Genomic DNA, 16,921 nt, shown 5'->3' with positions numbered 1-16,921 from the left:
TTGTAGATTGGGTGGACTTCGTTCTTCTTCAGCGACCTGCTTTTTGCCTCGAGCTCGACCTTAAAGAGTGGTTGTTGCTTTTTATCTTTATTTAAAATGTTAATAACGTTCTTGGCGGCGAAGCCCTTTTCCTTAAGGGCGGTTTTTATTTTCGCGGCGGTAACATCGGGTTCGATTCCCTTTACTACCACTTGTAATCAATTGCTGCTTTTCAGCTGGTACGTGTAATAGCTAATCCGGTCATTGTCCAAATATTTGGACACGGTACGAAAGTGCTCTTCAGTCTTAGTTTACACCTTTGTTTCGTGGATGTTCCCTTTGATAAGCGGGACAACATGAAAGTTATCACCGTTCCCGATCAACGCCGCAATTCGGTTGACCAGGGCACTCGAGTTTTTCTCCCTGATATAGATTTGAGGAGGCTTTGGTTTTTTTGCGGTGTCTGGCGCTGGTTGGTTTTCGTCCACCTCCGCCTGAAGGGCAAATCTGTTACTAATGGATCTTCCTGGTTGTTCGTCGATCTTCTGGACGCGGTTAATTTTAGTTTTATCGCTTAAATTTGATGGAGCGATCCAATCCAGTCTGTATGGCCGGGGCCGTTTTGGCACTTTCCCAAGTTGTTGTTTTTGTATTCGCTGTAATCCTTGATGTGGCGGTATTTTGAGTTGCAGTGGAGCACTGCTTGTTGTTGGTGCGAAATTTGGTTTCGCAATGGGAGGGGGGGTTTTACACTGCGAACTCCATGACGCGGGAGTCGGAGTGAGCAGAGCGGGTGTGCAAGACCGTGCCCTATGGCTTTCAGCGGTCAGTAGGGCCGGCTTGCTCTTATTCTCCGATTTTTCCATTTCGATATCGCGGGTTGAAAACTAAGAGTATAAGCCGTTCCTTTGGTTAACTCAACTTCTAGGCTCGTTCTTTTGATCGTTGCTCAATGAGCTCATTACGCGGCACTTATTTATTTAAAACAATGCACTATGTTAATTGGCGTCTTTTCGCTTATATTGGGTTACCTCAGATTTGTTTTTTTTTTTTTTTGGTGTTGCAATTTTCCCGGAGTTTGGGCAGAGCACGTCCGTTCAGTTCGGTAGCACTTTAATGAAGTGATATAATAAAATATAAAATCAAATTTTTTCATAGTTAAATAATAATAAATACTCCCATTTTCTTAGGGTATCATGCCTGAAAAGTTACTTCTACTCTTCGCTTAAACTATCTCGGATCTATCCCCGCGATTCGAGTCGTACTTTGTGCGACAGCGTCACTTGGTCGGTTGGACGGGAGGTGGGCTGTACGTATGCAGTGAAAACCGCGCAAATTCATTTTGTATTTAAAAATTGAAAAATTTTTTGTTGTAATTTAATACATAAGCATACAATAGTAACTTTCTTTATGTTTCCTTTAGGATTTGAAGAGGACCCAAGGAGTCGAAATCGAGTACGAGACGTCGCTGCGCTCTGCTCGAATTGCTGTGCTTTCCACCCTTGCCAGCGGAGTTTCCACTATTCAGGCGGACGCACTCAGTCGAATTTTTTAAGCCTTGCCTCCTCTTCCTACATTCAGGGGAGGTTATTCGGAAAGGATTGACTTTTACTCTGTTTTCTCAACAATCGTGGACTGCAATTCTCACATAAGTTATCTTAGGGACTCAGATTTAGAGGCAGTTCGTTCTTTTGAAATACCAGGAGGGAATTATGACGTCACGCTGAATGTTTCCGTGAAACGATTTAATAACAGTCGGTTAATATTTCAGGCTCAACTGAACGAGATTCTGGGCCTCAATCTATTGGAAGGTGGCTCAGTGGCAGCGATGCGGTATCTTTTACGTAAATATTATACAATGGCCATATGAGAGCCTTGAAAAATTTGGGGACGACAGTTCATATCGTCCAGGTGCTCCTTCAAAGGTTGGACCCAGCTAATCAGGCCAAGTGAGAGGAAGGTCAAAATGCTTCGGATCTCATCCCTACTTGGGAGTCGATTGCAGAATTTTGCGGGACTCTGGAGGTTATTGATGTGGCCTTGGTAGCCAGCCGCCAGGCGCCAGACACTCAGGAGAAAAGAATTAGAGTCGCAAATAACTGTAGATCGTCTTTTATTATCACTAATTCACCTTCCTCTGCCTGTATAATATGTGGTTTGTGGTCTCATGTAGCGTCTGCATGCCCCAGATTTCTATTAATGCCGCCTGAGAGCCGCTTTGGCGATGCTAGACGGCTCAGTCTTTGTCGGAAATGTCTCCAAACTCGCCATCACCTGCATGAGTGCCAAACTGATAATTTTCGCAGTTGTGGGAGGATGCATCACAACCTGCTGAAATTTTTCCAAATTCACAGTTTCAGTAACCAGACTTCGATTGTTCCGTCTACGTCAGCCACAGCCGAGTGCACCGTACCTGTAAGCGCTTCACCATCCACGGCTAGTGCACTAGTTTCCCAAGGTCGTAGCGGTGATATAGCATTGCAGGCTACAGAAAACATTCTCGTTCGGAGTCGCGCTGGTGGCTTTATTTCTTGCCGATCTCTATTGGATTCAGGACCGCAGGGGCACGTGATTACGTCCTAACTGGTTAGTCAGTGTCTGGAATTGGCGACAACGGTTTCGCGCCAGATGGATTCATTAATAAATATCAGTTAAAAACGGACTTTGATATGGGATATACAATTCGAATATAGAAGTATGATAATTTTGAAGACAAAATGGAAGCTAATTAAAATTCTTTATATTGATATTGCGCTCGATTTGATATTACACTGTGCGACAAAATAATTTTTAAATTGACTTTTTCTTATTTTTCACTTCTACTAATCAAAATAAGAATACAAGTTTTTGGATTTGTTAATATCAATAGCCAATTAGCTTTTGATTATGGAACTTGCTACGCGAGAATACCTCTAAAAAAAACCAAAAAAATCAGGAAAAAAATTCCATTTTAAAGTAATAATAGTTTTAGCCTTGAATTATTCCAAAACGGTTGTTTTTTGGACATTTGAATGTGCATAAAAAAAGAAATCTTATCACTTAAAAGGTGGCATAGATATTTTTGTGTGTAATTAATGCCCCCTAACCGAAAACAATCAAAAAAGTAACTTAAACAACGATTTTGTTAAATTTTGTCGCACAGTGTTATCAGTTGTTTCTTTTATTTAAGATTTTCTTCCAAGTCTTCGATTGTAGGGGCGTGCGCTGCTACTATTGCAGGGGTATCAAGACCTGTTGTATCAAAAGGTATATTTTTAGGAATCGTCTAGATTAACTTCACTAGCTTATACGGTGAGTAAGTGTCTGCCATGGTAACATAAATTATTATTGCTTTTTTTTTATTTTATTCCTTTATATTTTATGCAGTTACTACTTTTTCTTAAGTTTTAATATTTTAAAATTTCGTCAACTCAATTTAAAATGCATAAGGTAAGTTGAATAATTTTTTTGTATTCATACAGTTGTATTAAACTAAAATATTTATGCATTTTATGAATGGATATAATTTATTTACAAAGTGCATGTTATGGTTCGTGAAGCCATCGTAGCCAACTTTTAGTAAACTTTTTTTAAATTTAGTTCCTCCACGATGGATTTTTAAACCAAGCGACAAAGATGCAATTATGGGGAGCTCCGTTATAATATCGTGCGTTGCTGATGGGTTTCCAATACCTAGTCTACAATGGAAGCAGTTGATCGGCAAGTTTCACACTTTTTGATAAGCTATTATTTAACTTGACTTCTTTCATTTTTAGGTAGTTCCGGGGAATATAGAGAATTAAGTTACGGAACAGAAATCGATATTTTACATACCGTTATTGGAAATAATATTAATAACACACTTATGATTCAGACCGTTACTCGGGAACATGAGGGAAGTTTCTTGTGCGAAGTTAGTAATGGTATTGGTTCTGGCCTTAGCGCTCTTGTTAAAATAAAGGTTCATGGTAAGAACTTAAAAATCATTTATTTACAAAAAATCACTGATTCTTTATAGTGGGACCCTCTGTTACTGTTTGTAAGCAACTGGTCACAATACGGAAAGGAGAGAGTGTCACAATGCGATGTGAAGCAACAGGTGACCATCCTTTGAATATTTCGTGGAGATCCAAAGCTAATACAATTGATGATTCTTTAAAATCGCAATTCCGCATACAAAATGCCCAAATGGTTAATGGCCTTTCTTCAGATCTTACCATTTTACAGACTTCGATACTTGATAAAGGAGACTACACATGCATTGCCAGTAACGTTTATGGACACGATCTTGCTGTTATAAAATTATTAGTTCACGAGGTACCAAATACTCCTTTAAATTTACACGTTACGAATTTGGAAAGTCGCTCCGTAACTTTATCATGGTCATCATGGACAAGGAGTCCCGAATCTAATCTATCACATGAAATTATAGAAAATTCCCAGCCAATATCAAAGTATATTTTACAGTACAAAAAAGCAGAAGGTATGGATTTTAAAACTTTATTATTGTACATCAAATTTTAAGCATTTTTTCATTTTTCGTTCCTTTTGGTAGAGAAAGGGAGTTTTGTATGTTTGACAGGGTATGTGCATCATCATCATAGTAATATTGCATTATAGGTCTAAAGAAAATATTCAAAGATTTATTTTAAATAATTTTTTTTTGTGGGGTTGGTGTTTCGTTTGGAAACGAGATACCCTCTGTTAATACGACACACCGTTTACTTGAGCTTACATTATTTCATTATTTTTAAATTTATTTTAATCTTTTATTATCTGTTACACAGGCCGACAATTTCCAACTTTTTTTTTCCTCCACGCATAATTTTACCTGCTCCATAACCTTTAGGCTCCCCTGAACCAAAGTCCAGAACAAACATAGGTTCTATCACCCACCGTTTCCGCGGTACACCTAAGAGAAGAAATTGATCAAATTTTACCATATATTGAATTATGTAGGCCGTGTAATGGCTATGACCATCATTTTTTCCAGTACATATCATTTTTGAAATGTATGTGTACCAACTAAAATAAAAAAATGGTATATAGCAGTTACCATATCTTTGGAATACTCATCCAAAGTTGAAATCTCAGATTTTCTACATTAATTTTTGGTCTTCTATGATTTTTCCCCAAACATTTTTCTATGGAAGATTTTGGATTTAAGGGATAACTCGATATATTTTAAATAATTTTATTGAATTTATTATAGGTGGTTAAACAATATTTTCTTCATTTAAATTGGAGTTTTTAATCTAATATTTTCAAAAAGTCATTCCTTAAATCCAAAATTAAAACATGGTATGATCTACTGATTTCAATAAGAAAATAAAAACCTTCCATAGAAAAATGTTTGGGGAAAAATCATAGAAGACCAAAAATTAATGTAGAAAATCTGAGATTTCAACTTTGGATGAGTATTCCAAAGATATGGTAACTGCTATATACCATTTTTTTATTTTAGTTGGTACACATACATTTCAAAAATGATATGTACTGGAAAAAATGATGGTCATAGCCATTACACGGCCTACATAATTCAATATATGGTAAAATTTGATCAATTTCTTCTCTTAGGTGTACCGCGGAAACGGTGGGTGATAGAACCTACGTTTGTTCTGGACTTTGGTTCAGGAGAGCTTAAAGGTTATGGAGCAGGTGAAATTATGCGTGGAGATTTTTTGCTGTTGGCCTGTGTTATTTATCTGTACATGAATAAAAGTTGAACTTGAAATGCATAAGAAATACAAAGCATAATATTTTTAGGGGCCTTCCTGATGTTAGGTACTCCATTGCATTCGTTACCAAAAGCGTTTTAACATGCGCTTAAATAGTTTCCATCGTAAATGAACTTAGCGAGAGAGAATTTAGAATAATCTCAATTTTTTTAAGTCGGCTCTTTAAATTACTATTACAGTACTGTTAGTACTGTGGATTCTATCATGCTGCGCATACGGAGTTTTACTGATCGTAGTCCTGTCCTTCAAATTGCGGTGAAGATTTAGGGATAAAATTCCACTAGTTTCGTTGCTAAAGAAGTTGACCAAGTCCAGATCGTTTGCTTGGATCAGCGTAAAGCGTTGCATGTTGCCCAGAAATGTAGTTGCTCCTTAATATGTAGTTCCATTGTCCGAATAAAGGTCGGTTTGCTTCGAACATGGTGATATAAAAGGATGCTATAGTTAACCAACCCAATGTCGAGTGCCATTGTGGCTAGGAAGACAAAAACCGCGATTTCCTGATTTCCTTTGATTTCCTGATTGATATGTAACCAGCCCAATCGAGTCCAATGTGAATGAAACATTTAGTCGGTTGGACCCGTGGAACTGGGAGCTGTCAAATGATTTGTGGTAGCCTTTTGTAAAAGAAAGCAAGTCCGTTTTTTCAATGATATTTCTAGGTTCAAAGTCCCAGTATTGTTGTCGAAGAATATTCTATTTTCTGACCACAGATGCGGTCAACAAATCGAAAGCAGTAGCTAGCTTTTCGAAGAAGGCAGGTCGACAATGAAACCTTTTAGATCCATGCTTTTATCCGTAAAGCTTTGTAGAGTTGTAAGCTTCACCAGGCGTTCTTGGTAATAGATTTCCCGGACATACACACATACGAATTTCCTTTAGGAATTAGTAACAAATCGGCCTTCTACGAGGATCGGTAGCTTGGATGACGGAAGTCCTCGTGAAGAAGGGCGACAAGGGCGATGAGTCTCGTCGATTTTTTACCACTGCGAGTGGACCAGATCAAACGCAAGGTTTTACAGGTCCAGAGATTCCTTCATTTCCTAACGGCTCCAGGTCAAAAAGCTCCCTGCATTTGAGCCTGCAAGTAACTAAGTCAGTGCCTACTAGTTCATTCTCCGAAAGAAGAGGGTTTTTTAAGTCCATGCCCTTGCTAGTTCATCCACCGCGAAATTTTCCTCGTGATCCCTATGACCGTGTACCCATATGAGGTGAATGTCATACTGCTCTACCATTTCGTTGAGAGATCTGTGACTATCTGTGTTGGATGAGAAGCCAAGTGCTGCTTGACTATCAAAAAAGATACATACGGTATCGTGATTGCACGAAAGTTCTGAGGATTTAAGCGCTTTTTTAGGGGCTATTACTTCAGGCTGGAAGACACTGCACAGGTCGGGGAGTTTGATTGACTGATGAAGTCACAGACGTTGACAAAAGAAACCGCCTTCCACCTGGCCGTTGAGCTTTGATCAATATGTGTAGATGTGAAGGGAACCCTCTGGTCCCGGGGCTTGCGTATCCCACTCCTCCCTAGAGGGTGTAATGCGCTTGTTGTAACTTAACAACAAACCAAATGCCTAAAAGTAAACCTCATTTGGTTAAGCTTGGAATAACCAAAAATACAAAACAAAAACAAAAAGCTTGGTTAAGCTTAAAGTTCCTTATCTATTGATAATCAATTATCTACCTAGAATTGAGCATTTAAGTATCGGTCTAAGCATAGAATAAGCAGCGGCCAACTTCTTTTCTCTTGTGGCTGCTATGATAAGCGCATCGCTCGCGGTTAAACTCCAGTATATATTTAACCCCCGGAAAAAAAAAGGACACGTGGTGGGGAGTTTCCACATAAGTTTCCCAAAACTTAAACACAGAGGGAAGTGAGCAGCGCTCAGTGTATTAAAAGTGAATTACATTTTTGCGGTGCCAATTCAAGGTAAATAAAACCTTTGTTTTCGGCCTCACGCGTTTTTTTAATTCGACTTATTTTTTTTAAGTCGAATTGGCACCCAGTAAGAACCCATTTTTGTATTGTTCTTACATTGGGAATAAGTTTATAATTCCCCAAGCAGCCAGTTTACCCTAAGAAGGGCTTCCAGCGCCACGCCGCGGGATCTGATGGATTTATTATAAATTAGTGTGAGAGACACAATTTTCTTTTGGGGAGTAAGTCATTAATTAAAACCCGCCAATGGCCAGCATATGCACCCGAAATTATTCTCATCCAATGACGTCATTCATCGCCCCAAGACAGTTACGCCTGTCCCGTATTGGTTTCCGGAATTATTAATTTGATTTAGCTATTTTTATTTTGGTAGTATTAAGTTTTTTTTTTGGAGCTTGGAGTTTAATAATGTAAGAAAATAACGTTTCCAGTTCCCTTAATTTTGTATTTCTTTTTTATTACTTAAATACTAAAACTGAACGGTATGGAAATATTAATTAGTTTGGTGAATATATATATATATACATACATAAAAACCTCTATGCCCTAAAATTTAAGATTCATCGCTCAACCCGACAAAAGATCTTTTGGACGTGGAAATTAAACTCGATGTAAGTGAAAAAAAAAACTCATTACCCCAAATTAAATATTGTTGGTGGTTAGGCTGATTTTTCTCAGTGTAATAAAAGCTTTACCTGAAAGATTCTTATCTCCCATACGGTAAAATCGGACCACGCGGTTTGCAATTAAATACCGAACAACGGTACACTGAAAGAAAAGAAAGAAAAAAAAACGAAAATTTTTCTGGCACGTGCTGGCTAACAGTTTATTATATATATATATTTTCCTTTTTTTATTCCCAATATTAAATAATGGCCTTCCGCAATGACAACAAAGAAAAATGAATTACATTTTTTTTCTTAAATTAATTAATAAATATTTAATAAAAATTAATGGAATCTTGGAACATTATTTTTAATGCTCTTGCCGTGTTCCAACATTAAAACAAAAAACCTTGCTAAAGTTAATCATAAACCCTTGCTATCAAATTTGAATTGAAAATAAATAAGTTACTTTGGAGACATTTTACGATATACATTTAGGAAATAATATTAGAGAATATCCGCTATGGAAGACAAGATTCTCTTCATAAACATGATTCTTGATATTATTTTTATATAGACATATATAATATTATTGCCTATTAATGCGACTTATTATTTCTTATACCAACTTATAAAGATATAAATTCTAAGATAATTTGTTTTCTCGATTATAACATATCTAATAGATACATTTAATTATATACTTGATTTAAATTTCCTTCTTTTGCCTTATGAAACTTAATAACCATGAATAAATTTTATAACGTTTAAAAATGAATTGCCAATCTATTATCTAGAGGAGTCATGCAGGATGAAGAAGGCAGGTGAAATTAAATAGCCGGATTTTCTTTGGGATCATCAATAATTATTTCGCGGACTTCGTGGGCAACGGCTGTGGCAAAACATCCGCTCAGCCTTACATCGTCTGCTGCAACTCCACCAGCGCAGTCGCAACGGCCTTAATTACTCTGAATGTCGAAAGCAATGCAAGAATCCTTTTTATCCCCTTTCCCGATATTTCCTTCAGTACGTACTAACCCCCCCCGCACGCGAATATCTTTTAAAAAATCGATTGATAACTGCGAGCGAGTAGCACAAGGACCCTAGGGATCCACTCCCTTCTACCGACCAAAAAGCCGGAACCAGCGCGTGCAACCTCCTTGCAGCTACACAACCATCTGCCCGCTTACATGGTTACATGTTACAATATTATTTAAGATGGCGCCGAACGTGGGGTTAGCCGTTTAAGGCTGCCCAAGAAAATAAAATGTACAAAAATTAAAATATCTATGTCATTCCATCCGACATATACCCTTGTACGTATTAGTTAGTTTCGGATGCCACTTCGGATCCAAGAAATTCTCATAGACTTCAAGGCCAAGTGTTTAACTCCGATAACTAGATACTGTGGTTAAGCTTCGACTACCTGGATGCGTTACATCTTTAATTGGATATAACTCCGGAGTCATCGCGGCTTAACCTAGTCCGGTGTTTAGGCAGGGCTGGTAAAGTTTAAGCGCAATTGAATTGGCGGATTTCAAGCCGCAGTCATTCCTTAAAATTTCCATGCTGTTCTCCGTTGTGGTTGAGAGATAAATCTGAATTGGAAAATATCTTTGTCTGATGCAGGCGCCTTTTCAACAGAATATCCTCTCTAACCTAATCCTCTGTTGTGGCTCGAAGAGTATACGGACTAGGAATATATCTTTTTCTGATAGAGACACTTTTCCAACCGAATACTTAATGGCCATGGCTCAATCCTTATATTCAAAGTTGTAAATACTTCTGGAACATGTCCAATGATTCGGAAGATGGGCCGCCGAAGTTTTACGAGGTTAACGATTATAAAAAGAATTAGGATCTTGCAACACTTTCGTTCATATAAAGACAAAAATACAAATTAATTCCTATCAGCCAGAAGCAGAATGCATGACTCCTAGATTTTGTTTTGAAATTTTTAACTCTTAAATTCATATATTCTTATATTTTTATTTTTATAAATTTATTCTATGAAGTTGAAGACAGCATATTCCACATAGTAGGTTAGAAGTAAACTTAATTCTAAAAAAAAAAGGAAAAATTATTAGGTAAACAAATTATACTTAGGAAACCCCGAAATGGTGTTATCCCATAGCACGGAGAATTTGTCTCATACGAGTGATACAGGAGAACATTGTTTCATTTGCTCCGAAATAATAGTTTACCAAGCGCAATTATTATCTACATCTTGTGGGCATATCTTTCACAGTGCGTGTTACAATTCCAAAGTAGGAAAGTCAAAAAAGTGTCCCGTCTGTAAGCAGGAACTAACGCAATCTAATTCGGCGTCTGTGGAAAACCTTAGTTCAGATCGATTATCCACTACAAGCTCCATCATGGCTTCAACATCTCAATCCCTACAGACTCGACTTCAAACAAAACGAATGGCTGCCGTACAATAGTCAGAGGTTCCTAATTCTCGAATAATATGGTTCAGACTATCACCAACCAACCGCAAGAACCCACCAATACGGCTGAAACGGTACCTTCAACTCTTGCCGAAGCAATAAAAGCAGCCATGATAGAACAAACTCAGATGATAGCTTCTAGCTTAACCGATCAGACTAACAAGATTATTCAAGCACTCTCAGGTTGTCTTCGTGATAGTAGTTTAGCGGGTTCAGCCAATGAATCTCCATCTAGTAGGCAAACAAGGGCACAATCGGGTTTGTCATTACAGAATCCACCGGAAACAAGATCAGAACCTTCCATGGGATTACCAACTCAGTTGCCGCATCCTAATCATTATGAAGTACGACCCGATCGGATAAGCCAAATAATGGCAAATTGGAAACTCAGATTCACTGGAAGGTCTTTTATGTCAGCTGAAGACTTTATCTATCGTGTAGAGGCTCTGACGATCCAAACTTTAGAGGGGGATTTTAATTTAACGGCCAAATATGCCAGTAATTTGTTCGAGGGTAGCGCTAGCGAATGGTTCTGGCGATATCACAAAAGTGTCACTGTACTTACTTGGCCAGGTCTATGTCAGGCCCTTCGTGGACAATTTAGCGATGATAGGACCGATAGGAGTATTAGGTCAGAAATAGAACACCGCAAGCAACGTCATAATGAACTGTTTGACGATTTCTATGGTGTCATAGCGGCCCTAGCCGACAAACTTTCAAACCCATTGTCTGAAGCTTCCCTAGTGGAAACATTAAGATATAATTTGTTGCCGGAAATTCAACATGAAATATTGTACGTCCCTACAACTACTCTCAAGGAGTTAAGAACAGTGGTCCGCACAAGAGAAATGTTCTTAAGAACTGTCTCAAAACCGAATCCCCTATCGACTTCTCGACCCACTCCTAGGCGACAAGTCAATTCTCTTCAGAACCCAGAGGTGGCACCTTCATCAGATGAGGATTCAGGTCAGGACGAATACGAGCTCTCTGTGCTTGAGGTTTCCTGCTGGAATTGTTCCGCTAAAGGTCACAGATATCAAGAATGTCTGGCTGATCGAAAAATATTTTGCTATGGTTGTGGGAAGGTCGATACGTATAAACCTACATGTCGGACTTGTAACCCAAACGCTCAAAAAAACTATCAAGGGCGTGCACCACAGAAAAGTGCACGCAAACAGTTAATCAGCAGAGCGACCAATACAGAGTAACACTTTCCGACGACCCCGTTTCTGTAGGCCCCCTACCGCGACCTAAATGTATACCATTCCCTATATCTAAGATAGACGTTAAGAGAAAACGGTCTACTGGTCGTCGAGAAGCTTTTAAAAAACAATGTAAAATAGAAAAGAAATTAATCCTTTCATCCATATTAGATAATCCTCTTGACTTACGTCCTCACGCTCAAGTGATGCTTTGTGGAAAGTCTGTAGTTGGATTAATGGACACTGGTGCTTCTGTAAGTTGCATAGGTGGTAGGTTTGCAAACGATCTACTTCAGGAAAACCTTAAATACAAGTTAATGACCTCCAAAATCAAAACTGCTGACGGGAAAAGTCAAACTATAGTCGGAAAATTTTCAACTGACATTACTTACCGAGGAGAAACAAAAACCTTGTATTTTTATTTAGTTCCTACTTTAGTCGAAGACTTATATCTGGGAATTGACTTTTGGACCGCCTTTGACTTGCTCCCAATGCATCTGTTAACCAAAATTCATAATCTAGCCTCCATTAGCGATCCAAGTATGAGAGAACTTTCGAAGGATCAACAGAATTCATTGCAAAACGTTATCAAATTATTCCCGTCATTTTCTAAGCAGGGACTAGGACGTACATCGTTAATTTCACACTCGATCGATGTGGGAGAAGCTAAACCGATTAAGCAGCGGCATTATGCCGTGTCACCGGCAATTGAGAAACTTATGTATGACGAGCTCGATCGAATGCTCGAATTAGGAGTTATTCAAGAATCTAACAGCTCTTGGTTATCTCCAGTAGTGTTAGTGAAGAAACCAGGAAAAGTAAGACTCTGCGTAGATAGTAGGAAGGTGAATTCCGTCACCGAAAAGGATGCATATCCAATGCCAATAATCAATGGTATCCTAAGTAGATTACCAAAAGCCGAATTCATTACTAGCCTCGATTTAAAAGATGCTTTTTGGCAAATACCGCTAGACCCGAAATCTCGCGATAAAACGGCCTTCTCAGTACCCGGACGTCGGTTGTATGAATTTGTTGTCATGCCCTTTGGCCTCACTAATGCCCCGCAGTCTATGTCGCGACTTATGGATAAAATAGTTCCAGCCTACTTACGTAATGAGGTTTTTATATATTTAGACGACTTACTCATTGTCTCCGATACCTTCGAACGACATCTTGAAGTCTTATCGGTAGTCGCTTCCAACCTGGCTCGTGCAAATCTTACAATTAATGTTGAAAAAAGTAAATTCTGTCGGAAAGAGGTGAAGTACTTAGGACACGTGATAGGTAATGGTATTATTAGCACCGATCCTGATAAGATAGCTGCAGTCAGAGATTACCCAACACCCCGTTCGGTTAAACAGGTTCGAAGATTCCTTGGAATGACCGGATGGTATCATAAGTTCATTAAGGATTATTCCGCTATTACTTCCCCGTTGACAGACACCTTGAAAACCAATCGGAAGTTTGAGTGGACAAGTGAAGCCCAGGGAGCTTTTGAGTCCATAAAGGCAAGCATGTGTGCAGCCCCAGTACTGCACAGTCCCAATTTTTCGCTCCCGTTCTCACTTCATTGCGACGCAAGCCACACAGGAGTAGGTGCAGTCTTAATGCAAGTGAATAAAGATGGCGCAGAGGTGCCGATCGCTTTCATGTCAAAGAAGCTAAATCGTTGTCAACGTCAATACACCGTTACCGAGAAGGAGTGCTATGTCGCTGTGTTGGCCGTGAAAAAATTTAGAGCTTATGTCGAAGGACAGGATTTCGTAATAGTTACAGATCATGCCTCCTTAAAATGGCTTATGACCCAGGCAGATCTAAGCTCGCGTCTCGCCCGTTGGTCTCTTAAGCTTCAAGGATTCCAATTCAAGATACTTCATCGAAAAGGTACTCACAACGTAGTCCCCGACGCTCTTTCGCGAACCTTTACCGAAGACTTGTCAACCCTTGCTTGTAATAGTCTAAGAGTTGACGTCAATTCCACCGAATTCGATTCAACCGAATACGATTCGCTTAGGAGTAAGATCCGACTTAATAACTCTTCCCTACCGGATCTCAAAATTCAAGGTAAACATATATACCGACGCTCCGAACATGCAGAGGATACCAAAATTTCCGATGACCAATGCTGGAAACTTTGGGTTCCACGCCCACTCGTACCGAATGCCATTAAGATTGCTCATGGAGACCCATTACATGCCCACGGAGGTATAAACAAAACCATAGAAAGGCTCCGACGTTATTATTTCTGGCCTAACATGGTTAACGACATAAAAACTTTCGTCAATAGTTGTGATATTTGTAAGGCCACGAAACACCCTAATCGATCGTTTAAACCTCCTATGGGAAACACTGAAATACCCCAGCGTTTCTTTCAGAAGATATTTGTTGACTTTTTAGGACCCTATCCACGCAGTAAATCGGGAAATGTAGGTATATTTGTGGTGCTCGACCATCTCACTAAGTTTCCTTTTTTGAAACCAGTCCGCAAGTTTACCGCCGACTCGATTGTGCGATATTTGGAAGAAGATCTTTTTCATTGTTTTGGGGTTCCAGAATATGTGGTTTCTGATAATGGAGTTCAGTTTAAATCGCAAACTTTTAATTGCTTGTTAAACAAATATAATATCAGACATACATATACGGCCTTTTATTCCCCACAGGCAAACGCGTCGGAAAGAGTGAATAGATCAGTTCTTTCAGCCATAAAGGCTTACATAAACCCAAATCAGAGTAACTGGGACGAAAACCTTAGTAGCATCAACTGCGCTCTACGATCGGGAGTTCATCTGACCATAAACACGAGCCCGTATAAGCTAACGTTTGGTCAACATATGGTCACGAATGGCGAAACTTTTCAACTACTACGAGATTTAGGTATGCTAGAAGATCGAAGTGTCCAATTTAATAAGGAAGACTCCCTAGACATTTTACGCAGCAAAGCCCAGAAAACCATGATAGCCCAACGCAAACGGAATGAAAAGTTCTACAACACACGCACAAGGGACGTCTCTTTTAAAGTAGGTCAAGAAATTTTCCGACGCAATTTCCAACAAAGCAAATTCGCAAAAGGGTTTAGCTCCAAGCTGGCTCCCAATTTCCTTAGAAGATCTACAAGGCCGCCTGATCGGAAATTTCCATGCCAAAGATATTAAGCCATAAGCGTAGACAATAAGCGCGAATCTTCCTTGTGTTGTACCACCCCAAGTTAGATTTTAGTGGGGGGGAAAATGTAATGCGCTTGTTGTAACTTAACAACAAACCAAATGCCTAAAAGTAAACCTCATTTGGTTAAGCTTGGAGTAACCAAAAATACAAAACAAAAACAAAAAGCTTGGTTAAGCTTAAAGTTCCTTATCTATTGATAATCAATTATCTACTTAGAATTGAGCATTTAAGTATCGGTCTAAGCATAGAATAAGCAGCGGCCAACTTCTTTTCTCTTGTGGCTGCTAAGATAAGCGCATCGCTCGCGGTTAAACTCCAGTATATATTTAACCCCCGGAAAAAAAAGACACGTGGTGGGGAATTTCCACATAAGTTTCCCAAAACTTAAACACAGAGGGAAGTGAGCAGCGCTCAGTGTATTAAAAGTGAATTACATTTTTGCGGTGCCAATTCAAGGTAAATAAAACCTTTGTTTTCGGCCTCACGCGTTTTTTTAATTCGACTTATTTTTTTTAGGTCGAATTGGCACCCAGTAAGAACCCATTTTTGTGTTGTTCTTACATTGGGAATAAGTTTATAATTCCCCAAGCAGCCAGTTTACCCTAAGAAGGGCTTCCAGCGCCACGCCGCGGGATCTGATGGATTTATTATAAATTAGTGTGAGAGACACAATTTTCTTTTGGGGAGTAAGTCATTAATTAAAACCCGCCAATGGCCAGCATATGCACCCGAAATTATTCTCATCCAATGACGTCATTCATCGCCCCAAGACAGTTACGCCTGTCCCGTATTGGTTTCCGGAATTATTAATTTGATTTAGCTATTTTTATTTTGGTAGTATTTAGTTTTTTTTTGGAGCTTGGAGTTTAATAATGTAAGAAAATAACGTTTCCAGTTCCCTTAATTTTGTATTTCTTTTTTATTACTTAAATACTAAAACTGAACGGTATGGAAATATTAATTAGTTTGGTGAATATATATATATATACATACATAAAAACCTCTATGCCCTAAAATTTAAGATTCATCGCTCAACCCGACAAAAGATCTTTTGGACGTGGAAATTAAACTCGATGTAAGTGAAAAAAAAAACTCATTACCCCAAATTAAATATTGTTGGTGGTTAGGCTGATTTTTCTCAGTGTAATAAAAGCTTTACCTGAAAGATTCTTATCTCCCATACGGTAAAATCGGACCACGCGTTTTGCAATTAAATACCGAACAACGGTACACTGAAAGAAAAGAAAGAAAAAAAAACGAAAATTTTTCTGGCACGTGCTGGCTAACAGTTGATTATATATATATATTTTCTTTAAATCTTACTAACTTGCACTAACTGCTCTCTTTAATCTCCCCTTCTCGTTTCCTTAGTACAGTGGTTCAAGGTTCCTCATTAATAAAATCAAATAATATTTTTAAATTAATTATTAATTTTTTTAATAATTTCTAATAAATTAATTATTTAAATTTTTAATAATTTTTAATAAATTAATTATTTAATTTTAAATAATTTTTAATAAATTGATTATTAAAATTTTTAATAATTATGGATTTTAAATTGGTCTGTGCATTAAAGTCTTGCAATAAGACAATCGTGATAATAAAATAGCAATAAGACAAATAGTGATGTGCTCGGCTCGAATAATCTTCAGCCTGCTCAGCCGACAACTATGCAGCCGCTTATATCTCTGGCCACCCCAAGGGCCGGACCTGAGAAAAATTCGGCTTCCGAATGTCTCGGAATCAATGAGCAACTGTCCGATATGTCCTCTGTGGCATCGCTTCAAGTGACCCAGACCCAATAATTGAAACTCCTGTAACAGTCACCAAACAGGGTAATAAACCGTCCGGACCCCCGGTACGC

The 16,921-nt window shown here is 38.5% G+C and overlaps 1 protein-coding gene and 1 long non-coding RNA gene across 8 annotated transcripts in view; both read left to right on the top strand.

The window, feature by feature from the left end:
• Positions 1 to 16,921, top strand: part of LOC26514435 (Down syndrome cell adhesion molecule-like protein Dscam2) — a 1,172,063-nt gene that overhangs the window by 942,164 nt on the left and 212,978 nt on the right. For 3 of the 5 annotated variants that reach the window (XM_044715439.1, XM_044715441.1, XM_044715442.1), the window contains exons 14-16: positions 3,559 to 3,678; positions 3,735 to 3,926; positions 3,977 to 4,441. In XM_044715439.1, coding sequence (XP_044571374.1) covers positions 3,559 to 3,678; positions 3,735 to 3,926; positions 3,977 to 4,441 — 777 coding nt within the window. Of the gene's footprint in view, positions 1 to 1,493; positions 3,271 to 3,558; positions 3,679 to 3,734; positions 3,927 to 3,976; positions 4,442 to 16,921 lie in introns of those variants that run through there. The other 2 variants (XM_044715440.1, XR_006507242.1) reach the window with 2 other exon arrangements.
• LOC116656232 lies at positions 7,696 to 16,149 on the top strand. 3 transcript variants are annotated; one of them, XR_004311224.2, is made up of 3 exons: positions 7,726 to 7,832; positions 8,197 to 8,249; positions 16,080 to 16,149. It is a non-coding gene; the product is annotated as an uncharacterized LOC116656232 (long non-coding RNA). The 3 variants fall into 3 exon arrangements; XR_006507243.1 differs by lacking the exon at positions 16,080 to 16,149 and having other exon boundaries at positions 7,696 to 7,832; positions 8,197 to 8,266; XR_006507244.1 differs by lacking the exons at positions 7,726 to 7,832; positions 8,197 to 8,249 and adding an exon at positions 15,630 to 15,716.

The sequence above is a fragment of the Drosophila ananassae genome, chromosome 3L, assembly GCF_017639315.1.
Source record: "Drosophila ananassae strain 14024-0371.13 chromosome 3L, ASM1763931v2, whole genome shotgun sequence".
Taxonomy (NCBI): domain Eukaryota; kingdom Metazoa; phylum Arthropoda; class Insecta; order Diptera; family Drosophilidae; genus Drosophila; species Drosophila ananassae.
This window is presented reverse-complemented; position numbering and strand designations above follow the sequence as displayed.